At 39.9% G+C, this 25,902-nt stretch overlaps 1 protein-coding gene across 1 annotated transcript in view; it reads left to right on the top strand.

Annotated features, from left to right (window-relative positions):
• Window positions 1-15,722, top strand: part of RSPO3 (R-spondin 3) — a 63,326-nt gene extending 47,604 nt beyond the window's left edge. The window contains exon 6 of the mRNA XM_062572577.1: window positions 15,248-15,722. Coding sequence (XP_062428561.1) covers window positions 15,248-15,441 — 194 coding nt within the window. The 3' untranslated portion in view covers window positions 15,442-15,722. The remainder of the gene's footprint in view (window positions 1-15,247) is intronic.
• Window positions 15,723-25,902: the final 10,180 nt, after the last annotated feature.

Below are 25,902 nucleotides of genomic sequence, written 5' to 3'. Positions count from 1 at the left end.
AGCCTAAGGATGCAGATAAATACATACAGCTTTTCAAAATCTAATCATAGTTAGGAACTTTTGAAAGGCTTATTAGGTTCCTGGTTGTACACTGAGAGATTAAAGTCTGAACCATATGGTAAAACTGTGTTTTGCTACAGGTATGTTTTGTTTGGTTGTCGGTGTCAACACTAAATTCTCATCATCTTTCACACTTCTGACAGGCACATACACATTGTGCCAGCAGGTGACACACATACGCTGTGTGCCTCTGCACATATAGCGTGTTCAGCTGTGCACATGTGTAACATGTCTATGTTGTAGTTTCTGAATAAGACACACCTTAACAAAAAAGCAGGTTGAAAATAGCTGTAGCTGCGTACCGACCTGTCAGGTCTTCATACATACAGAAGGTTTTAGCCTAGCACGATGCTGGGATGACTTTGTCTCTGTACTTCTCTGGAGATATTCACCTCTGCTGCTGCCAGCTCCCCTCTTTTCCCATCCTTTCTCCTCCCTGGGAGGCCTGGGAGCAGATGGGAGGTCACTCAGCTGCCCTGAGATCTTCTGGAACACATTCTAAAAAATGTTCTGGACACACTGAGGGTAAACAACATCAACCTCATATTAATGGAAACGGCAATCGTTTTAAAGTTTAGAAAGAAGTGTGTGGTCAATTGCTCCTGAAAGGGAAGTGAATTAGAAAAAGCTTACTGCATTATTTGATTTAAATGTGGACCACATATGAGAGCTGCTCTCCCCACACCACTAAACCAAACATGGGATTGAAATTAGGGACTGAAAATCATGGATTGAAAATTTCTCTTTCTGATCTTCACTTCTGGTACCTCCCTGTGCTCCAGAACTGGCTAGTTGACTATCTTTTAGATGTCCGAGCTCTGCAGGAAAAACAAGAGCACAAACAAACCTCTCTCCCTCTTCCTCCACCCTTCTGCAAGCCCCATCATGTACCCAGTCAATATGAAATTTCTAACACCTTTCTGATTTCACCCTTTCCAAATAAAAGTGTTTAATGATTGAGAGGAGCAGCCCCAGATTTAGAATATGAATTCCACAGCTATGTCTATACTGTGCTATACTGCTAAAGAAAATCAAGCAAAGGTCCAATCCTTGATCACAAGGCCATGGTGCACCAGCTGACTCACAACCCAGCTACTTGGGGCTATTCTTTCTGAGGCAAATTTCTCTGGGGAAACAGAGATAGTTGTTGCAATCTAAGCAGAGCACCAGAATGAACTAACAGTTACACAGTGCAGACGCGCAGGGGTTTGCTTGGTCGCCTTTGCAGTACAAGTGTACCTTAGTAAACCATGGCACCTTTACCTTCAGTGCCATCACTTTGCTGTGTTTCAGGGAGAGGAAAATGCATAACCATGGCTACTCTCTCCTCTCAGATGCAGAGCAGAGACCATGTGTGAAATAGCAGAGTATCATTCTCTCCTATTCTATATCACTTCCTTGGTCTGCTTGTACCTTCTTCATTTATCTATCTTTTTCTCCACACTGACCTTTCTACCACTTCTCCCAGCTGACATTTCCAAAGTCTCTATTCTAACTTTTAGCAAGTAATGGAGCTCTTTCTGAGAGGAAAATTGGTCACAGTTGGAAGAAAAAATTAACCTCTTCCAAGCTGATTGCCATGGCAAGATACCTTGTCAACTTCTCTCTTTTGACTTTCCAGAAGACCACAGCAAGCTATTTTCTCTTCCTTGGGCTGTATTACCACAGTGGAAAGATGAAGAGAAGTGGCTAGCCTAACATCAGGACTCACCTGGCTCTTTCCATCTGGAGAGCTAAAACCCTTACCATTTTGGCCTGTGTGTCCTGGAAAGAAGAACAAACGCAAGAGAAGTTTGCTAGCACATCTATCAAATTTAGTCCAAGAATGCAAAACATTTGGGCTATGTGAGCTACAGAGTAAATCAAGCAGTGGATGTTTCAAGCCTAATAGTGACACATACAGTACTGTTTAATCAGTTAAATCCTGGGTTGTAGAACACTTCCATGTATAGCAATGCTGTTATAACTCTGTAAATCGTGGCCAGCAATGGCACTCATTCACTATTGTATTAGCTGCCATTCTTTTAAAGGGCCTGATCCAAGACCCACTGAAGTCACATTGACTTTTAGAGTACTTTGGATCTAACTTTAAAGATGGATTTTCAGCATTCCTCTATAACAAAGTGGAAACAAAGAAGCACTTTCTAGCTGCTGTTTCTCCTCATCTTACTGGATATTTGTCTGTTCTTCCCCACCCAAGCAGCTCTGTTTGCTTTTCCCCACCCAGGTTTCTGCATCTCTAGTCTCCTTGTCTTCTCTCAGCACACACCCCTGCCAGCTGGGATACCTGAGGTAACCTTTAGTATGCTTGGGCTGCCACCCCCCAATTCTCTTCCAGCCTCATACCTCTGAAAAAGAAAATACTTGCTGCCATAACTTTTCATTATAAAGGTCTAAAGGAGCTTCAGAATGTTTCCAACAAGATGATAACAACCAATGTTATTATCAGAGATCATAAAGACAAGGAGAGAGGTTGTGGGAATCTTCATCATGGAAGATTTTTTAGGAGGTTAGACAAACATCTATCGGAGACAGTGTGAGTATAGTAGTCCTGCTTTGGAGTACAGTAATGGTCTAGATAATGCTTTGATAAGCTACCCCATATTTCTAAAATTGCTACAAAATTTCCATAAAGTTCTTCCATGCCTATTGCTTTCTGTAAGACTTCCCCAGAGAGACAGCATACTGCACAGCTACAGAGCACAGATCCAAGTATTTCTGTCCACAGACATCAGTATAAAGCTTCCTGCTGTCTTTATGAAGCTCAGAGTTTTATTTGGGCTTGAATCAATGAATTGAAACCAACTTGCCTTCCAGTTTGTCCAGTTAAGGCACACTGCATTGCTGAAATGTCTGCCATATTCTTCATGCTTTGCCTTCATCTGCTTTCAGTCATTATCACAGAATGAGTATAGGGCCCGATTTTTTTACAAAAATTTTCAGAGAGGTTGTCATACAAATTCACCAGAGATATAAATTACCACCATTCTGCCATTAAAGCTATATATATTTTAAGAGTAGATGAAGATGTGGACCATTAAGGGCATATTGCTACATGCTTAGACTTGAAAAAAAAAAGATCTAATTTTAAGAACTGCTACAAATAAATATTATTATTCATTAATTTTTGTTGAAACAATTTTACAGTGGCAAGAAATTAAAGGGAAAAAACATAATAAACACTTATTATTTAAAAATTCAGCATCCATGAATGTGATGCAAAATTCAAAAAAATATTTCTTAAAATGTTGATGTTTAGTTCCGTTATACACCAAATGGTAGCAAAAAAATGAACCAGTGATCCATGAGTGAAACATACACAGGTGATATTAAGGCTAGAATTTAACAGTCAACTATGAATTTTTCTTCTACTGATTTTTAGTTTCCAGATGACCCCAGTAGTGAAACTCAATTCTAATCTAATCCTCCTCAATATCTATGGCAAACGGTAGCCCCAGTATAAAGATTTACAACTACAGTTATATCTCTGCTTTGTTCTTAAGCATGTATTTACTTCTACCCATTTGCTTTCTGAAATTCTCTCTCCCATTTGTCATCTGAAGAACTCTATTTAAAAGGAAAACAGGCTTCAGACATGAAACACAGCTACATTCCTGAAACATGAGATGAACAACCTTTAATTCACGCAACCTTTCATTTACAGTAATGTTTAATGGATGACCCAGTGTCATTATGGACAATGCTTCTCCCTGTCATTAGCCTACAGAAAGGTCTAAAACATTTAAACACTTAAAGGAACACTGTTTCAGGCTCTATATTCTTCCCCTTGCTCCCTGCCCCCACTCTCCATCACCCTTTCTGACTGCCCTTGTTCTAAGTTCATAATCCAAATGCTGTACTCTGCAAATTGCACTTATTGCTGGCTTCAAGCTTAGAAGGACCCTTCTGAACACTTTTTATACAAACCCTAACAAGGTCAGTGTTGGAAAAATCTCAGCTGGTGGACTTGGATCCCATGAGCTAGTGACCATTTATAATTAATATTAATGAATGGCAGACAACAGATGTTTATTGCCTAAGTAGAAATGTGAATTGCTAAACCAAAAGGATTTAGCTAAATCCAGAGGAACTGACTTTATTCCTTGTACGGATGTGGGTGGTGGGAGAGAATACCAGTGGGTGAGCCAGTCACTGCTACCTTTAAGGATGAGCAAGAGAACAGGGCCTACAAAGAGGCACCCTGAGCTCTCTATTCCACTGAAGCATGATGGTTGGTTCCTTAAAATGTTAACCAAAGACTACAGGAGTCCTTCTGTTCACTTCAATGGCTTTGATTTGCACCAATAATGCTTTTCATCTGTAGATCCCAGAGCATTTCTCAAAGTTAAGGAAATGTTATCTCCATTTTACAGATATGGAAGCTGGGGAAGTTATATAAAGACTTTATTACAAAGCACCACTAGAAAAAAAAAAATCCACCACTGAGACCAATGATCACTTTTCCATCCGCAATTCATTTTATGTTGTTGGATTTTTTTCTCCAGTGCTCTTAAATCAAACTAAAGTTATGATGAATAAGTCTTTTAAATATCTGATGCATTCCTCAGTCCTGAAATCTCCCTGTAATATGGAGGTGGAGATTGGGGCCTATACTAACGTAAAAGAGTCTCTATGTTAATACAGCATCCCTCTCAACACCATGGTGCATATTCATGTTTAAAGCTGATACAATCTCTGTTTCCTATTTGAAAGCAACTCACACTTTCAGAGTAGACAAATTAACTTTCTGTAATATAGATACCAAGGAAGTGCATGAAAAGTGCATTGTAGGTTGCTTTTTAGAGTTTGTGGTTGGGGTAGGGGGTTTGTTTCCTTTTGCATTCTTTGGACAGAACATCTTGCTCCTTTTAGTATCTTACTACAGTATGTGTGCACCAATTGTCTGCTGTTTTCTTACCCCGGGGTGTCTAAACTTCTGTATGACAGCCTATAAAGTGTTCCCCAGCATGACACAACAGACCCTTGCAATTCTTCACTGGTTTTAGTTTATTGGTTTGGTGCAACAGAGCTGGTCTCAGATGTTATAAAAAAAAGTGTCTAAGAAGTCCCTAGCAAAAGCAGGTGAGATTCAGATTTGAAGAAACAGTGAGTGTGCGTGTGTGGTGGTGGTGGAGGGGGGTTGTGACTAGTCTGAAAGTGCTTGGAGTAGGGAGGAAATTGGTTGGTTAGTTACCTTGTTTTAAAAAGAGCCATGTAACAGTATTTGACTAATGTACAGTGGGCTTCCTCAGGTGGCAACATGAGGGGGGTAGAAAGAGCAGCTGCTGGTCCCCAGAATCCCAGTTTTCAGAGGCTGGAGAAGTCCTGACTTCTTTTTACACATTGTAATATGGCAAATGTCACTCACTTGACTTTTGCTTTGGGTTTCCTCAAACATTTTTGCAGCCCTAGAATTCAGCTCCTGTCACCAACCCCACAATATTTGCTGGGCATACCCAACGGGCATGCTTAGAAGAGGAAAGCCTGGAATTATTATCGTCTTATTGGGATTACTGTAGCACAGTTAGGACTCCACCAAGCACCAAGCAAAAAAATAAAAGTTCTGCTGGGTAGCCATTATACACTGTTGGTAGGAACTGTGTAGAAGACACATGGCAGATCTACTGGTGGAGTGGCCAAGGGGTTATAGACTTAGTGCGTCCTGGTGCTCTAGGTCATGAAAGGCTGCTTTCTCATTGCAGTGGGGGGCTGCATCTCATCTAATCTTTGGGCCATCTAACCTTGCTCATGTCAGATCTAAATGGTAAGGTGGTAGTCAGTTTTGAAAGTATATTGAGTAAAATGGACTCAAGAGTTGCACTGTCACACGGAATACTCATTCTTCACATTCCACTTCAGACTACTCATAAAGTCAACTGGTAATTTCACTGTGCAAAGCCAATGTTACTACAAACAGCTCTAGACTTGCAGATCATTCCCAGAAGGATTTTAAAAGAGTAAACTTTTAACATTGCCTGTACATCCTCAATTGAAAATGAATCACAGATAGAAATTGTGTAAATTTTATCCAGGCTCTTTCATTTTTTTGATTTTTTTTTAATGCATGTCCTCCATGACCTCTTCTTAGAAATCTTTGGTTTTCTTATTTTATAGAGCTGAATTTTCCAAAAGAAGTAAAAATACCAAATTATCAAAGTCATCACATTTCCCAGAAACATGCTGATTTCTATGAAGTCCAGTGGAAAGGAGATAGGTTGTGAAACAACTTTGCCTTTGTGTTAGGTTTCTGACTAGTTTTATTCCAGCTTGTCTGTTGGGTGGGACCCTGGCAATTCTACTGGCAGGCTGAGAAGGGCTCAAGAGTGTGAATGCCCAGAGATTCTTTTCACAAGATCTTGGTCACCTGAGTTCCCAGAGCTTCCTAGGGATAACCTCTCAATCAGTTTGGCATAGAAAGATCATGAGATTTTTTTTCAGAGGCAGCCCATAAGTCCTAGTGGTCCCCTAAGTTGCTGTCTACCAGGTGAACTGTCAGGTATCCTCTGAGTAGGTGAGGGAACCTCTTCAGAAACACAGGGAGATGGCCCAAGTGAAATGTCACATCATTCTTTTCAAAACTTCAGGTCCTCTTTTTTTAAGATGAGTCCCTGTTCTGTAGGACATTTTGAAACCTGACCTATTACTCCACTCAGGATGAAAATGTATTGGGAAATACTGGTAATTCCTAGAGAGGGGAGGAGCAATGCTTTGGCAAACTGATAGAGTATATATATGTTTTGGAGGGGTGAAATAGAAAGAAATGGTTGCTTTTCAACATTTTATTTTGAAAAGCATCCTTGGGAGCAAATTCTTCCTTCATTTACACTGGAGACCAGCCTCAGCAACCTCACTGTGTTTGAGCAAGTACAATCGAGGGCAGAATGTGGCCTCTGACAAATGTAAATAATAACACCCTGGTTCTGGGTTGATGATTTTGCAGAGTGGATCCATCAGGGGCTGCCTTCTCCATGTACATTAGTTACTGACAACTAGCTCATCAATCAGTCAGATTGGACTGGATTACCTGTGCAATGTGCATGGACTTCCATCCACCTGTCAGCACACGTATCACTCCATGTGGGAAAGCAAACAATCTTAGTTTAGAAGAGATGGGATAAGTGAACCATGCAAAGGGGGGGAGGGGCAGTTGTATCCTGTTGCCTTCTCCATCTTCCTTCTGCACCTTTCTGGAACACCAAGAAACTTAAAGAGACATAAGAAAAGGGCCCTGAGTTGAATCAAAGGCCATTATCTATACTAGTAAATGAAACACTGCCAAATTCCCAAGTTCTCTGGCCCTGATGCCAATTAACATGGTCAGGCCACATACATACTTTAAACTTTGTTTCCAAAACAAAGTGGCCACATTCAGAGAGCCTCTCGAGAATCGTTCCTGGCCCATGCTAACTCTCAAACATGTTTGAGACTAGTCCAAGCCAGAGCTGTGCCAGAGACCTTCCTAAGAATTTAACATTATAGATGGCAGGAATAGTCCTTACAACAGTCCTCTTGTAATGTCCTAGTGCAGACAGTTAGGAGTGTTTTTAGACTCTAGGTCCTAAAAACACTTCTGAGCTCTCAGCTACATACGAAAGTGGGATTTGCCCCCTTGCCTCCTCTCAACTTCCTGCCATTCACCTTGGTTTCCTCATAAACAAAACTTAGCACTGCTTCAGGCAGTAAGTGCCGGTCCAGCCAATTCTGCATTGCCCATTCTTGGTCCTGTCTGCAGAGGGGTCATGTTGGGAACAGACTTGCAGTGTTCACAGCATGGAGATTTTGCCTCATACATTAATAACGGTGCTCCATGGGCTACTGCACCCAGACACTGCTCCTTATTTACATCTAGAGCAGAAAAGGTGATGGAAAGCTACCAGATGACAGAAAGACAACTGCCCTTTTCAGGCGTCCAACCCAACACTGCTACGGTTTACCTGAGTCTCTGAGTTGCAAAGTTATATTGGTGTGCCTGTGCATGCATAAAAACGCACACATAAATGTACTCACAAATGCACACACATGGAAGACTAACACCAAATGAAGATCCAGTACTGAGACAGGAACTGCCAATTCAGTCCAAATGTAAAAGTAACCAACATTAGCTATTCCACTTCAGAATCAGTGCTAAAGATGTAGCACAGGCCAGAACCAAGCTACACTCAAAAAAAAAAAAAAAAAGCATTCTCTATTGTCTGTTTATGGATGCATCCAAACATTTGGACAATATTAATATCTTCAAAATGTACAGGTTATGCTAATGCAATTAGTTTAAGTAAAGCCAAAGAAAAGGGCTTTTCTTGTTTATCCCTCCCTTCAAAACACTCTGAGTACAAATTTGCTAATGCTAAAGAACCAAGTTTCTTTGGGACTTTCTCCTTTATACTATTGTACTAGAAAGAGTTCAAATGTCTGCTGAGGCACCAGCATCTGTCTCTTATCATGTATAACTTTTCTTGATTATTTCTAGAGAGGCAGACTAAACATGCAGCTCTGACATAATGCAGCATCCCATTTTTATTTCTGGTTTGCTCAAAAGCCTGCACCAGCTGAATTAAGTCTCTAAAAAGGGCTATATTTATGACTGCAATCTGGCCTAATGGGAGGACTCGGAATACTGATGTCTGAAGGGAGAACAAGCTATTATAGATTTATGCTAATATTCTGAAGCTATAACCACAGGGCAAGGTTTTTTGGTACCTAATCACCACTACCTCTATGAAACATTAGTATTGTCATCTGATTCTGCTAGTCTTAAAAGAAAGTTATACAATGGATCTGAACTCACATCTACCTTTTCCTGTCTTTTAGAAGAGATGTAAAACTCAAATCCCATTCAAATGTCATCAATAATAATCTCAAAACAGACTCAGCATAAAGGTCTGAGAGTAAACACCACCTCCCTAAATTCCAGCATGGTGTATGTCACTTCCTGTCCTACACAACGTGAACTGGTTTTATGCTCTGTTAAATAGTCACCACTTTTCTCTCTTTGGAAACTGGCTTTAGATTTTATAAGCTGTGCATTCTTATAAGATCAAAACTTCCATGTAATTATAAAATTGCTATTGTTAGTGCAACACTAGTCCTGATTAAAACAAGGCTGATAACAAATTCCCTTAGTCCCAGCAGTCAAGTGCACAAGGAAATAAATCCCACGGCTCTATTTTGCACAGACAGCAGTAAATGTCTGTGCAAACAGCAAACAGAACTCATTATAGAAATCTTCTTCCTCTAGCTGCTTCTTTGACCAGAGGATAGTCTTGTATTTTCAAGCACTGGCAATGTATGAAGACACATGGTACAGGAAAGAGAGATCCAACTCATTCTTATTGCAAAGAGGTCATCATAGGACAGTGAAGCCAGGGACTCATCACACACCTTGCTCATGGGCTCAGGAGTATAGTAGTGCCATTTCCCAAGCAGTCTCTGGAAGAAATGATCCCTTCTTACTTCCCATACGCATATCAGGATACAACATTTTATCTGTAATAGCAACAAATTCTGACATCACCTTGGCTCACTTAATCACTTAATCTGCTCAGTCTTGCTTCGACCCTAGTTTGTCGCTTTTTGTAGTAAATGGCTATTGTGTAAGCCTGATCTTTCACTGTATTTAGACAAAATTTTCTCATTTCCCCCTAACATGCCTGCCTCAGCAAGCAAGCACACACCATATAAATAAGAAGCAACATTTTTCAAATGAATGCAGTTTAGGAGCACATATTCTATTTTCAGAGGCAAATGAAGTTCAAGAACCCCAGATCTCATGGAAAGACAATAAGCTTCAGCTCTTACATCACCTAGAGCCTGCATCTATGGAAATATTTCTATTTTCAACAAGAGATATGGACTATAAACACGAGTTAGTCACTAAGGCCCTAATGTGATTGTTTAACCATAGCTGTCTGTACCATTTGAGAAGTCATGAGGTATCTAAGGCAGGTATCACACAGGACTGTGGATATGACACAAGCCTTAAGACTTGTGCCCATCTGAACTGGTATATGGAGGCTAGATAGACTGTCAACATGTATCTCAACAGCAGCAGAACCTATGTTTAGACAACTTAAATGCTCCTTAAACACCCTTTGGCTCCTTTAAAATTGTTACCCAAATCTACTTCAGCAGCTGGTGCACCCTCAGGATGGATAAATAAGGACAGGAAAGGCACTGAGTCATGTAGCACCTGGGAAATTCCGAAATTGTTGACCTTCATCATTCCATTCACCTGCAAATCTAGTGATAATAAAATGGGGCTACCATAACTAGGAAAACAATGCTCACTGATAAGAAAGCTTTGCCACTGAAACTTCAAAAAGCCATATCATATGAATCAGTGGCTAATGGCTTGTGAATGAAAGGATGATGTCCTTTGTGTCACTGGGCTGTTGGGGGTCCTAAGGCTTGTTATCTTCCCAAACTGTGTGAGTACATGTTATTCCTTGTGTTCCAGAAAAAAAAAAGAGTCATGTTTCTTGGAAATGAAGGTTATCTACCCATTTGAATAATATGATATGATTGGATTATAGACAGAGCAGTAGTAAGTGGCTTTGGAGTCTGTGGTATGTCCTTCTTGCTGGTATCTTCACTTGGCACAGCTTTTTCTAGGTCATCATGCTGTTGTTCTCCAGGCAGCATCATGAGGAAGGGGCAGCAACTCTAAGAAGACTAACAGAAGCCTCTAAAAAGGGATGGAGAGTGAAGGTGCAAAGAAGTGGGAACATAGAGTGGTGGCATTTAGCCGCCATGTTTTGTCCACACACCTCACGACCTCCTCTATGCCCTGGTGCTGACAGCGTCCCAGCAGTAGTGAAAGCTCTCAGGGGTCAGCTGAGGCTGTGAGGAGTGTGAAAGAACACTATGGCACATTACAGCTGTGGCTTGTGGTCTTTTATTATAGGTCTTCAGTTTATTACAGTGTAGTGGGGAGGATTTTGTGGTCCGTGGTGACATACACAGTAGAAAGGCCCAGACCCTTCGAGATAGAGGCCTATTACGTAGGTGCCTGCAATCCTGGCAGAAGCACTTCTCTTGAAACTTCTCGTGACTCCTCTTGCCCCTTCTGCTCTCCCAAAGCAAACTTCTTCATGGGAATGATCTCTCCAGCAGAAATACAACCATTCCAAATGCCTGAGGCCAAATTCTCACCCCTGGCGGGCTTCTGTCAGACCCATCATGTGACAGCCCCCACCAAAGCAAAGCAGTTTGCACAATCAGATCCTATGGCTTTCTACCGTGATTAAGGGTTTAGGTGCACATGGAAGGCAAAAGTGAATAGATATGCTGCTCTGAGTTGCCTGTAGTCATTATAGTCAAATATAATAGGGTGGGACTAACTGACAATGCCTAAAATAGATGAATTTTAGAATGTGCAGTGGCTAATTCATGTCAATTATGATTTTTTCAGTGTGTAACTCTCACATGATACTGTTTAAACATCAAATTCTCCCATGACAACCCTTTCCTCCTCCTGCCCCACAAAATATGGCTGTATGGGTAGTGGGAGCCACATCTGACATGACAATGCAAAAGGTTCTCTAAAACACTCTGGTTTACATATATAAAGATGCATTCAAACATGGATTACATAAATGCAAACACAGGGATTTCTTACACCACGGGCTATAAATTAGGTTAACAAGATCTCAGCACCTTTAAATTGATCTGACGTGTAATTATATTGCCCTCTGAATTATTTTCACCATCTGAATTCAATTTGAACTACTACACTTCTCAAAATTATTGCTTGTCTGTAGATTTTGTTCAATATAAAAAGCTGTTATTCTTACAAGCAGTAAAGTATCCCCTATCTACAAGAAAATTGACTGGATAATGCCTATAGACTAAATCTTCTAGTACCATTGCCTGCAAGAATTTTCTGTTCTGAAATAAAATCTATTTTAACTCCAAATAATTACTCCATGGAACTATTTGAATCTGATAAATCTGCATTTTCATCAGCAAAACATTCTCTTGGATGATGTTTGACTAGCTCCTATTTACAAGGATTTATCCTTGTTATTTTTAAGTTTTAAAGAGGTTTATTATAGTCATAAGAAGAAATAAGCTATGTTGTACTAATGCATCGCTAAAGGAGACTTCTGTAACCCACCAGGAAGTAGTGATATTCCTGTGCTGCGGCACAACGCAGTGCCTTCTTTACCTCCTCTTCCTGGCATACTAAAAGAAGTTCATCGTATACGTGGCGTAAAATTTAAAAAAAAAAAATTAATTAATTTAAAAAAGGGAAATCTAACCGTACGGCAAATGTGGAGGAAAGGAATTGGACTGAAAGCACTCTCTGCTAAACCCCCCGAAATAATGCAAGCCCGGGGAGCAGGAAGCCTCCTCCGTGCACGCTGCGCTGTTCGTTTCGGCCCTGCCTTGCAGGCGGCGGATCTGCTCCCGACGGGAAACCGCTCGCCGCGCCTCTCCGCCCCGCGCACGGTCTCCGCGGCGGCGGCGCCCCCGCGCGGGCGGCGGCGGGCGGCGGCGGCGCCCCCCGCCCCAGGGACCCCCGGCAGGGGTGACCGCAGCTTGGGAAGCCAGGCGGCTTCCACCCGAGCGAAAGGCGGGTGTAAAGCGGGTCAAAAGTACCGCTCAGCTCCGAATGGGAGACTAACGCTTGGGGAAAAAACGAGCTTTCCCTACTTTACCTAAGGATTTTTTTTTTCTTTTCTTTTCTTTTCATAAGCGTGTCTTTTATGAGCTCTGCCCCGCATTTTCACACTGGTAGGTGGAGATGGACGCCCCGTCCCCTCTCATTATTTTTCCCATCAGAATTTCTTTATAACTTGAGAGTCATTCTAAACAGATAATTGAATTCTAAAAGAATTTCCAAATTTTTAAAGGGGGGGGGGTGTATTTTAATATAATATAGCCACATGAAAAGGCATTTTATATACATATGTATACATATAATGTTACATACACAAGCACAGAGGGGTTTCCTACCTAACAACAAAATTCTTCATAGGAGAAATTGAAATTTCTTGAGAATATTTTCTTCTAAGTTTCATTATTGCATCATGTTTACTCCTTTGATCAGTTTCATCTTTAATCCTTTCCTTGCCTTTTCTTCTTCTTCAGATGCAGAGTAGTTCAAACAGAAACTTGTAACAGCCTATGTCGCATTTACCACTTACCATTTTACAGATAGTCATGGTTCCATTGAAATCCCACCACTTCTGGACTGTACTTCAATGTGCTCTTCAGAAGAGAGGTTTAGCAAGTGTTGGGAAGAAAAAAAAAGACATATATATATATATATATATATATATATATATATATATACACACATACATATTTATTTATTTATATTCAGGAACAAACATCAGGGAAGAAGAGAGCAAGGATATGAGCAGAAAGAGGCACACAAGAATACTGTTCAAGCTACATCCCAATGCTGGCAGATAAGGGAAACCATTAAGTATCTTTCCAACATACTCAAAGTATTGTGGCTGAGAAGTCACAGCCGAAGGATTTTGGCCAATCACCAAGTGAATAATGTCAAACCTGGAATACCTGGATGGTGATCACCCAAATAACGTTACATTTCAAACTTTACTACATGTCTCAGAAGCAACATATGAGGAAGTCATGTGTTGTCCCAGCTTTACTTAATGAGTGTATCTAAACTGTACCCTGCTCTGCATTCTCAGGCAGAGATGGTGAGGAATGGAGAAGTTGTAAAATAAGCCACAGAACTACATAGCAAGAGCATACGGCATATCCTCATTTCTTAGTCTTACTCCTTGCTTTCCTCCCTTTCTTCACCTTCTCTCTCTGTCTGACCTACTCTGTTCTTCTGGAGCAAAGCCACTGCCCCTGCCCCTACTCCCCTTGTTACCTACTCCCACAAAGCCCATCAAGTTTCAAAAACTCCCAGCTCTGATTTTGACTTTGGAATGACCATAACTCCCTGTATTCAGCACCCCAAAACACCAAAATTTATTGTCACCCAACAGTCCAGGAAAGATGGGATTATTTCTGCTGGTATTTATCAGCAAAAAGTACTTTTCCTGTAATAAACAAGGATAGTTTCTTTTCAGTAGTGATGTTACCATGATATCATAAAACAAGAGTTTGGCCAGATGCTTGCCCAGAAACCTCTCCATTTAGGGAGGCATTATGCACACTACAGGTCAGTGTGACACTGATATGATGTAAGCCTCAATCAAAGTTGCTTTTAAAGACTTCACTGGGACTCTTCTGTACAAAGGAGAATTTCAGCCGTACAGCTCAGTAGATGAACAGGTTCCACAAAGAAAAAGTCAAATTTGTTTTAAGTTTGGGCATATATACGTTTGAGTCAATATATCATATCTGCATCTGTTTCTAATGTAAATGGAAAAAATGGAAGCATGAATGCACTTTACAAATACCATCCACAGCCAATATGCAAAGTTTTAACGTTTTGAAGGGACAAGAAGCTTTACTGGAGAGGTCCAAAACAGTAACAATAGCCTCTATATCCTGCTCTAAGAACTACATAAGGCAACAAAAAAGTTTAAATATCTAGTTTTGTAATGATGGTTTTAGAACTTGACTTGAGATTGGAACACAACTTTTTATTTTGATGAAAACCTGGGGCCAACTCCACCTGTGCTGGCATTGGCCCTTGTTGTGGAATTAATGTGCAGTGCCCCAAATCCTCAGGGAAATGGGTGGGGTGGGGGTTAAGAGAAGGAAGGGGGGATTTTAAAAGAATTAGATGCTGAGCAGCAGCAATGATAGAAGAGTAACAAGAGGGCTAATTTCTTCCCATACTCTCACCCTATTTGCTCTGGTTCCTAGCCCAAGTTAAAGTTAGAGCAGTTGATAGTTAAATCTATCAGGTTTAGGCTACAGAAATCGCCAAATCAGTTGGGTTTTGGTAGAGTACATGAGCTGGCTGTGGGAGAGAGGCAATTAGTGTGCGAGGTATTTATACCCGCTCTAAAACACCCACACTGCCCAGAGAGAACTGAACTATTTGCTTAGAGTCAGACTGACAAGGTGCTAGTCCAGTGGTCATATTTTGCAGTCTGATGAAGAGTTGGACACTACCAAACACTGGCACTAGTGTTTGGTTTCTAACAGGAGGTGTTAATCCAGGGTAGGTTTTACAGGCTGCAGCAAAGCAAGACAGTCAGACATTTCAACAGCCTGAGCAACATCTTCTAACATGCCACCATTTCTATTGCAGGGAAAAAAAATAGGGAGGAGAAAAGAAAAAAGTCCAATAACGAAGAAAGTAAGGAAACAAAACAGGAAAACAAAGGACGAGCAGCCCGAAGACAAAACCGAGAACAGAGGGAAAACAAAAACAAAACGCAGTCGAAGAAAAGAAAAGCCCCAAATAAAGACCCAAACGTGGCACCCGTCGACACTGCACATTAACAGCCTTCCACGATTGTTTGAGTCTTATGATGCTGCTATCTCTCCCAGATTGCCCTGACAGGTGCTCCAACCATTCAGGCCGCAAATGGACAATGCTACCAGTTATTATTAAACTTTAAAACAACATTCCAAATACTTCCTATATTCTCCAAACAACCATAGTTTATTAAAGAGATTGACATGAGCCAAGAAAAAAAATCTAAATATGGGATACTTTAAAACTGTTATATTATATGCTTCCATGCATCTGTAAAAGGCAATTAAGAAATTTTGTATATATTAATAATAGGGTATAAAATATAGCAATATAATAATGAATGACATTCAGATGAACAATGTTCTTTTTCTTTGTAAAATATTTTTCAAGTTATTGTTTAAGTATGAGGCAAGAGATATGTCTAAATCAAAGACGCAGTATCCCTTCATATATTGTATATAAATACTAAGAGAAGGAGGAAAACATTTCTCAAGAGCCAGTAGGAATCCAAGGTTTTATAACCTGTGGTGAATCAGAATGGAATTGCCCTGCGGCTCCCTGGTTCACGTTCCAGACCTGGGTGAGAAAAACCAGGGGAAAGCCTGCAGGGCTTCAAAAGCTGAGGGGAAAGAAGCAGAAACATCTGCAGCTTTGAAGACTGAATCCCCGAGGTAGAAAGAGTGATGGTGCTGAGCCTGTATACGCCCTTATGGGTGGGACAATGTTTTCTGGTCTAAACAGTGGTACAGTGTGTGCTGTTCTATGCTTTTTATACTTATGTGTAACTTAAGTCTACATTTCAAATTTTCTGGTGAATGACAAATCGTATTTGTAGGAGACAATGTTGAGTTAATAAAAAACAGATAAAAGATCGTGCTTGTGTTTTTCATTTTTTTTTTCTCCTTTTTTCAGCGGGGAAAAAAGCACTGTTCTTACCAGCTTCCCAAAGACCACAGAGAGAAATGGAAACAACTTTATTCACAATGTGTTTCTAGTGAAAGAGAATTCACATTAATAAAATACTTCATAAATAGAATTTACAAACTTTTGTCCAACTTTATTTAAATTCTTGTCTTAGTTCTTTTCTCACACACATTAGAGGTGAAAATTCCCATCCTTCAGAAGCTAGAAAAAAAACCTCTGGTACCATTCTAGCTATTTTAGTGACTCACAAGTGATGCACAGGCAGCACGGATATATGCTGCCTCTCTGCTCAGAAATGGATTTCACCTTTACAGAAAAATGCTGAGAAACCAGCTCACAGCATTTGCTTTGTTGCCATTTGATGTTACATTTATGCTATGACATAGACATGCCATTTGTTGCTATGTCACATCAGGATAAAATGGAGGCTTTTTGCTTCTGTTTGCCGAAAATAGATTTAAGAATATGTCTATGTTATCAGCTTTACTTTTTTATAGTAGGCTTTACAGCTCACTTCCCTGGTGTCCAGCTCACTTCCCTGGTGTCCAAACTGCATACATCTTAGTTTGTTCCCATCTGGAGAGATAAATAGCTCCCACCATGGGAATTTAGCACCCACCCAGAGGATATCTAGGCTAGAGGGTACTTTAGGACAGGTTATGCTCCATATGGACAATATAAATGGAGGCCGAGGGGCCAAGATAGCTCCACAGTAAAGGTGAACACTTGGATCACTCAGAGCAGGAATTGGAGCTTTATTTTACCAGTGTTTGTGGCAAACACCCACATTTTTGGCTTATTCTATGACTTGTCAAAGCATTTCCCAACTGTAGATTTCGTAGGGAATAAGAGCCTGCCTAGCGTGGCATGTGGTTCAGACTACGTACCAGACAAATGTTTCTAGCCAGCTCCTGTCCCTGTTCTCAACTTTGGATTCCCACAATGCTTTTGACTAGGCAGTCTATCTTGGACCTTAAAAAAGAGTCCACCCAACACTGAAGCCTGAGGTGCAAGCTTCCGTGACTTTTGGACGTAGAACCTAATCATCTAGCTGGTGATGCAGGATAGTTTCCTACATCTTTGTAGGATTCCTTAAATTCCTTATATCTTTGTAAGAACTTTTTCTCTTAATGATATGTGTATAGATATAACAATCTAATAACATGAATGTCCAAGGTTCCCATTGTGCTTGACTCCATCTTTCAAGAGAATTAGTCAAAACTTTGAACAATCAGTCCCAATGTGCATGTGTTGTATTTTTGCTAGTGAGAAGAACTAAATGCTAAAGGCTGAATTTTACAGAGATGAATGTCATGCACATGCAATACTCATCACATACAGTGGCATCTGAATAGGTGACAGAGAAAAGGAGGGTGTGCTGAATGCCTGTAAGAGGTACCTAGGCAGTGGGAAACTTGAGTGGGGGTGGCAGTCTGTGGCTTCCCAGCTCTATCCCCATTCAAGCAAATTACCAACACCTTTCTGCACAGTTAACTGGTTTGTCTCCCACTACCTTTCCTTAGCAGCATTAGTCACCTTCCTCCACCAGTACCTTCCCTCGTGGCAGCACCAGTCATGGAGATGTTGGTGTCAGAGAAGCAGAGGGATAGGACACATGCTCAGCCCTGAGGTTGCAGATGATGCTGAGGAGAGGTGGAGAGGGGAAATCCTGCTGTTGCCTGACTCAGATGTTGCCACCAAAAGATGAAGTGCAAGTGCTGGTCCTGGGAGGACTTGGCAGCACAAGAGAAAGAGTCATTCAGTGCTATAAACTCCCCCCACAGCTGCAGTAATCCACCTCTGGGGTTCTGGTGGGCAGAAGGAGGAATATTCAGCTTCTCAGGAAGAATTTACTTCTCAAGCAGCCATTCCTCCTGGAAGTTGTCCCTAGTTGGATTCAGCAAATTAGACCACCAGTTGGACTATATGTATAGCTGAAACTAGGGAGAACTTTGTCTGCACTGGATGCAACGCTTAATGACCAGTAGGATTGTGTGTTTTCCCTTTCTTAATTAAATATAGAAGTTAAATGGCAAGGGGGTACAGATGGGAGAACGGCTCTTGATAATAGCACAAGCCTAAACTATAAAAATAAACAAGAGCATTCAGAGGGGAATTATAAAGAGGAAACAGAGCAAAACAAGGAGCTAAACTAAAAATGTCCCTGATCTCAGTAATTCCTTGCTACATTGTTTGGAGGAGTCAAGGTAATGCCATTTATCTGGCAAAAACAGCAGGTTGGAAAAGCAGGATCTCAGGAGTAACAGATTGAAAAGAGAGTGAAGTGAAAACAAGAGGATTCAGAAAACAAATGGGAGCTTTGTTATACACTGCCATATAAACCTTTATTAGAAACTCCAGTAGTGCCTCTCCCTTCTTACGCAAGTGGTAGTGACAAGAAAGATGGTCTGTCTACCAAGAACAGGACTTGGAATACTACAACCTTTCACCAAGGGATAAAAATGTAAAAGAAATTTGGCTTGTAGCAATTACAACTCATAGCAGTAGTACCTGAAAAACATGATACAACTTTTCCTGGAGATGATCAAGGAAGCTGCTGTCATGTTTTTCCCTCCTACACAGGATAATGTTTGATAATATTTCTTGTATCCACGGTGAAGCAGTAAAAAGCAAACCCAACTCATCTGGGCAACTAGCATAACCTCTTGTCCTGGCACTGAAAGTAGACTATACTGATTGTAAGTAAACTAGTCCACTGGAACTCCCAAGAAACTGAAGAAGAATATGGATCTTCATAGGTCAAATATATTGCAATAACACTTATTGCCCCTCAAGCAATAAATATGTAAAATGAGAGTCAATGATGTTCCAAGCTGACTAAGACCTAATGATGAGTCATACAACTTTAATGGAGAAGATCTAATTAAGTACTGCAAGTAACTCTGGATAAATCTGTGTGAAACTCCTTTACTGACGATTGTTTCCCAGTTACAAAATACCATAAATCCTTTTAGTAATCCTTTTAAAGTAATTTCCAGGGTAGTACCCTAAAAATGATTATGAACAACTTTTTTTCAAAATAGAAGCTAAGTTAAACAGGTGTTAATTGTCAGTAACTAATTCACAGTATGTTAAATACTACAGGATAATTCTGGAAATAATATACTAAGTTATGTTTAGTAGATAAACACAAATGAGGTGCTATTTCTGACAGTTAAGTTGGTCAGGGAATTATAACCCATAACAAGGAGGCAGAAAAATGCAAAGAGGCAAGTGCTGTGGCCCAAATAACAGAATTTCAGATTTATCTAACCAACCTGTAACTGGTTCCCTCACTGGATCTATGTTAGTGAAGACCTGGGAAAGGGAATCTAATGTTAAGGTAGCATACACAGTTGAAGCTCTGACTGCCGAACGAAGCCTTCATCAGATTGTCCCAACCGCTCTATTCAGAGCCGTCCCATAGCAAACCGAGTTGTCCAGCTGATCTATGCAGTCAACAAACAACACTCCACTTAGCCAGATTTTGATATATCCTGTAGCAAAGTGGCAGTAGAAAGTCTGCTTGTTCCATCAGCAGCAAGGAATCAGTCATCTCTCACAATGAAGTCTGGGGTTATACAGTTGCCTCTGGATATTTGTGGTTATTATGCTAATGGAAAACCTGCACACGAATATTCTTATTGATTCAGAATTATTCCTCTGTAGCCCTCATGAGTCACAACGCCGTTGATTTTAGCCAGTCTTGATTCTGTGGTTTTAGGTTCGAAGACCTTTGGAAGGCTTAACTTTATGATGCAGCATGAATGTACAATGACTAGTGTACTTAATTGCTATGCATTGGTAGCACTTTTAGAGGTGGCACTGGGTTTTGTTTACACAGTTTGCATGAAATTACACAAATTAAAAAAAATCTGCATAACATGATCTGACAGCTGACTATGGGAGTCACTCTTTACAGTGATATTCCACAAGAAGCAATTAAAACTATAGTTTTAGGATGGCCTAAACGCAACAGGGAAAGCTTGGGTAGTACTGTCAAATTTTCAGGCTCAGATCTATTCTTTTATTGCCATTACTTAGCACAAAGCTCACAGAGTAGAGAGCTTGCATTTTCATGCAGCAAGTGTACTCTGCAACTACACATCTTCAAACAATCCTCCTATACGGCCTGTTGTGAAAGGAGGATTAGATCATTCCTGGTATTTTGCAATAAATTGGCATCATTTAAACAGGAATTAAGTCAGCATGTTTGTTCACCACCACAATAAGCTGTCTCTCCCTTACATCTTTCTCTGCTAATTTAGCTGTTATAGTCCTAGTGGAATTAGGTCTGTTTTTTTCAGATCTAGAAAGTTAATTGCATTTGCTTTTGAGAAATACTAGTAGATATTGATCAGTTTGCCAGAGAAATTTGTTTTTCACGGGTGAATGAAGTTTGTTGATACCATTCTCTAGCACGTTTCAATTTGCTAGTTACATTCATATCCATCCCTTATACTCAAGGCAGTCTTTCAAAGTCTTAAAAATAAACTCCCTGTACTTCTGCAGAAGACTATTTGGATGTGCATCTTGCCAGAGGACATTTGTTAACTCTCTTGCCTTTTTAGATGTAAAGCTGAGAATGACCATGCATAAGTCAGCAACAAATTAGACCGTTAAGGATCTTTGAATTTTGCCACATGGAGTTCCCTTTTAGAATTTAGTAAATATTTCTTAGTAGTCTAAAATGTATTTTAGTTCCTTGTGGTTGTTTCAGCCTCAGCCTTACCACATCCAGCCTGAGCTGTTCTTGGAAAGGATAATATAAAAGGCATAGTCCTTTCAGCCTTGCTTTCTCCATATATATGGAGGTCTCCATTTACACTGTGCATGCATCTAAATTACTCCATCCTGCTTAAGTCACATATCCCCTGTAAACAGATTTGTTTTGGGTTTGGGTTTAATTATTCTCCTAGCTTTTTTTTTTTTTTTTTTTTTTTTTTTTTTTTTCCCAGGTTATATATGAATGCCTTATGATTTTCCTGTCTCCAACTGAATTTTGTAGCTCTGGTAATTGTGGTCACACACACAAAAAAATGGAAAGAGCAGTCTCGCCTTCACCTCTGTTCTTATTCCTTCCTCTCCTATTTTCCTCTTACGTGTCCTTTGCTTCGTCCTTCTTCTTCACTACCTGAAGCTTCCCTCCTTCTAATCCATCTTCTTTTCTGGGTATACTCATGGACAAATCTAACTGGTATCTTGAATGAGAAATCTATCCACATCTGGCTCCTGAGTGACCTCATTCTTTTTCCTTCTTTTCACTTCTCTCTTTTGCTTACATTGTTTCAGCTTTTTTCTCCTTGTGAAGGCTACAAGGCAGAGTGAAATGAAACAGTTTTCTACCAAACACTTGCAATCAAGGAGTCTCAGCCTGAGGGAAGGAAGGTAGGGTAATAACCTTTCTTGGATAAAATTGCTGGGACAACTGTTTCAGTAATCAGCAATATGGAGGCAAAAAAAAGATCTACAGGTACCACAAGAAAAGATACAAAAAGACAAAGAGAAGAGGGAAAAGAGTTGTCAGTGGACTTCTAAAAGGATGATGTGAACAAAATTAAAATAGCAACAGTAACTATTTTTTCCTATATAAATTGAATAAAGGGAATGATCTCAGAACAAAACCAACAGGTTCCAATTAATTTAGTTTTTGATCTGCTTACAGGAGGAGACCAGAGAAGAGATAAAATAATGAAAAGATGGGAATAGAAGGATGGCTGGCTACAGACAAACAAATATCTGAAAAAATACTGTCACTATTATTTATTCTCTGCAAGCAGTAAAAGCATTTTTGGTTAATGGTCTATGCCAACTTACCCCTGGCTAAGCATGTTAACAAAGATCTATAATGCTGGTACACCCATTTTCCTAGGGACCTAGTACAGCAACCAGTATCTTGTGTACTAACAAAACACATATCCTCCTAGAGCGTGAGATGAAGAAACTGCTTTTCTGATTTGTTTTTTGTAACTGAAAAATAGGAGGGCAGATCTTGTTTCTACCTTATGCTACATCATAAAATGTAGTAGTTAGCTTCACAAATGATTTGATCCTTACCATATTACCAATCCACTGTATAAGTGCATATCAGTGCATAAAATAAGCTTCTAAGAATAAGGAAAATGTGGATAAAATTTCATAGTCAAACATTCATAACCTGCTTATGGCTATGTTTCTTTCTTATAAGAAACAGCATATTGTTTGATTCTGTTGCTGAGGCTGCAATGGTACAAACTTCCAAAAATACTTTACAGCAAAAGCATAATTCAAAATGATAAAGGTATTTATTTTGTACTGTGACACTTTGTTCATAAGAGACACATCCAGCGAGTAAATGACAACAAAATTTGTCATAAAGCTACTCCAGTAATTCTGTTCGCTGGAAACTAGATGAATAGTTTCAGACAGTGGGAGGGAACCAAAAATTGGCAAATTAGATCCAAATGACACTGACATATATCAGCGTAAAACTGCTATGTCAGTGTCCATGTCAGTTGTCATGTCCAAAACAACACCCAAAACAAAAGTCACTCTTTTACCACCCCTTCCTCCCCACTGTTAGTTCTGAATTAGTCTTCTAGATAGCAAAGGAACTGTTAAGTGACGCTACATTCATCTTCAGGACTTCCACTTCTTTACTAGGAGTGGTAGCTAGCAAGGTGGCACTTGAGCAGATTTCCGTTGCCTTACAAGCAGAACACAGCTGCAAGCAAACACTGCGTACACACCTATTTTATTCCTTCACATCTCTCTGCTAGGTGCTAATGAAAGCATCTCATTCTGCCAGCAAGAGATCCAACAGCTGGGCAACGGCCTGTCATTCAACCTCTTCTTAAACAAGGAGAGAACTTGAACAGCAGCCAAAGTTCACAGTTCTGTTACATTTGGTGATGATGCCTTTGTCAGATGCCTTGTGTCTTCCTATCATGCTATTCACCAACAGTACCCAAGATATTACTACTTTTCCACTACTACTCTCCCCTCTTCTCAAGGGCAAAACTTTGACTATTCCCCAAGTATGATGAGCTTGCATTTTTCCCAGATTCTAATTAATTCTTTCCAAAAAAGAAAAAAGGAAGAAAATCTATTTTTACCCACTTACCCCACCCCTAACACCTTCTGTTCAGTAGATGAGCCGTATGTTTAATGACCAACTCAGTTTTACTGAGAATACAACTGCATGATTTGGAAACCTCATGTGCATATAGGTGTGTATGTGCATGAGGAGAGGGAAGGAAGGACTAGGAAGAACTGGAGTTTTGGATCACACTCTTCTAAAAAAGGAAACACATTAGATGAGGGACCATTAGAGCTCCAAACAGCCTGAAAGCCTGGGAGGGGGCATTCCATCTTGGATGCTTGTTATTCCCCAAATGAAAACCAAAAGCACAGCCTGACCTCTCAGGCTACATGCTCAGCCCATTGATATATGTATGTAATATACTACGTTATTTCCGTTTCATTCTCCTCCCCACTGATGGTAAGCTAATTTCCTAACGGGATCTGTAATAACTGACCATTCTTCCTGAATGTTAATGAAGTTGTTTACATTATTGTTAATGAAAACAGTGAGGACTGAGCCATTCCTCACAAATCCTCTTTGTAGTATCTTTTACTGATAGCGCTCCAGACGATTTTAGTGCAAGGCAATATTCTACTTTACATGAGCTTTTTACATTCCTTATTATTGGTGTATCTGAGCTCCAGTAGTACATCAAAATGATGTAATTAGCATCTCAAAAAGCACAGACGAGAGACACTAATTACATGTTTTTTTCTCATATCCTGATTCCTACAGCCTTTTATTTGCTGTTTCTAATGCATTACTCAAGTCTAGACATACTGGATCTGCTGCTTAGGTGGAAAGAGAAAAGAAAACAAAGTATACTCATGCTAGTGGAAATCTTGAGAGATCAATTTCTTGGTTTGGTTAGTTTTGCTCTTTTTATAAAATGGAGAATTGTCAACATAAGAAAAGTTCTGAGGAAAATGCTCTCTGAGACTTACATATTCAAAATTAATCCCAGGGGAAAGAAAAGAATGATAATTAAAAGTAAGTATTTAAAAGTCAGCCGGGCGCCTTAAGCTGAGATTTTGGTGCACCATTGGGGGGCATCTTATATTAAGATCTTAAGAATGAAGTTTAGAATTTTAATTCAACTAAGAAACACTTGCTCAGGGATAAGCAAGAATTCTTTGCAATTTTCTCATGGGTCTAGCAGAATCCTAGGAGCAATTTCATACACTAGAAAATGCAGGCCCACTGCACTTCAGTTACTGTCAGTAGGTGGTTAAAGAGCACAATGTCCACATTGTACCTAAGCTGTAATTAAAGAGGTACCAACTATTTTTCAATATAGTAAGTTTTGTTTTCTGACTATGAGAATAAATAAGTCATTGGAGAGGAATGCAGGATAGTCATAATTTCAGGTCTATAAATCCTACTTAGTGTGTTTTGTAACCAGCTTTTACCAAAACGTTACTTAATAAAAAATCACACTAACAGCATCATGCATTGTATTATTTATTACCAAGAACTGGAGCTGCAAAAACATCTTCATCATCCTTCAACTATCTCCCCATGGGGGAGAGCAATAACTGCCACATTTTGAAAAATGGTCAACTGTATCATGAGGAATTTCAATATTAATTTGAAAAGTGCACATTCTTTGCACATTATAAGGCAATAGGCAGTGCAAAGCATCTAGATATAGAGGCTTACTTAGAGGATGCATTGCACGATTTCTTAAATATCTTTTGATTTTTTAATATAGTAACACAGAGATCTGTGGTTAATGTTACTTTGAGTACCATTTTTTGTGTAAGCAATAATGATTCCACATGAAGCTGTCAGCACAAACACATGTTCTCTTGTGTGAGCTCTGCTGCAAGCCGTGAAAAGATACCAAGAATACTTTACCACTTCCACAGTGTTTGGCAGGTCTGAAGCATACACTGTCTCTTTGCTCAGCTAAGCAAAAGTCTGTGAAGTCTCCAACCAAAGCCTGAGAAGGTTCTCATGGGCTTCCGTGAAGCAGCAAGATGAAATTTAAAAGGGAGAATGCAGAGCACTACATTCATGCGGGACTATCCAAATACATAGAAGAATGAGAAAAGGTCTCTTAGGCAGCAATGGTAAATCACAGATGAACTAGAAGAAATAGCGTCATGATGTTGGGAAGAAAGTAAACATCATACTGAGACACACAAGCAGGGATATAGCCTGCAAGGTATGTGACACACTTCTGGTCAGCATGCTAAAGGTCTCAGCTGAAGCACTGTGTCCTGCTAAGCCACTACAGTTCAAGAAAGAAAGAGGAGGTCCAACTGGAAATAGCTCAGATAAGAGCAAAGAGAATAGTCAGATATTCAGAAAAATGATCAGTGAGGAAGTTAGTCAAGAGAAGATGGCACATTAACATTCTTCAAGTATATAACAGTGGTTGTTCATCAGGTATAAGATGAACAGGATCAAAATTATGCTTTTAAACTGTAAGAAGGGATATCCAGGTAAGACATTAGAAAAAGTATCTAATGGCAAATTAGATAAGCCAGTGGAA

The sequence above is a fragment of the Rhea pennata genome, chromosome 3 (genome assembly GCF_028389875.1).
Source record: "Rhea pennata isolate bPtePen1 chromosome 3, bPtePen1.pri, whole genome shotgun sequence".
NCBI classification, from domain to species: domain Eukaryota; kingdom Metazoa; phylum Chordata; class Aves; order Rheiformes; family Rheidae; genus Rhea; species Rhea pennata.
This window is presented reverse-complemented; position numbering and strand designations above follow the sequence as displayed.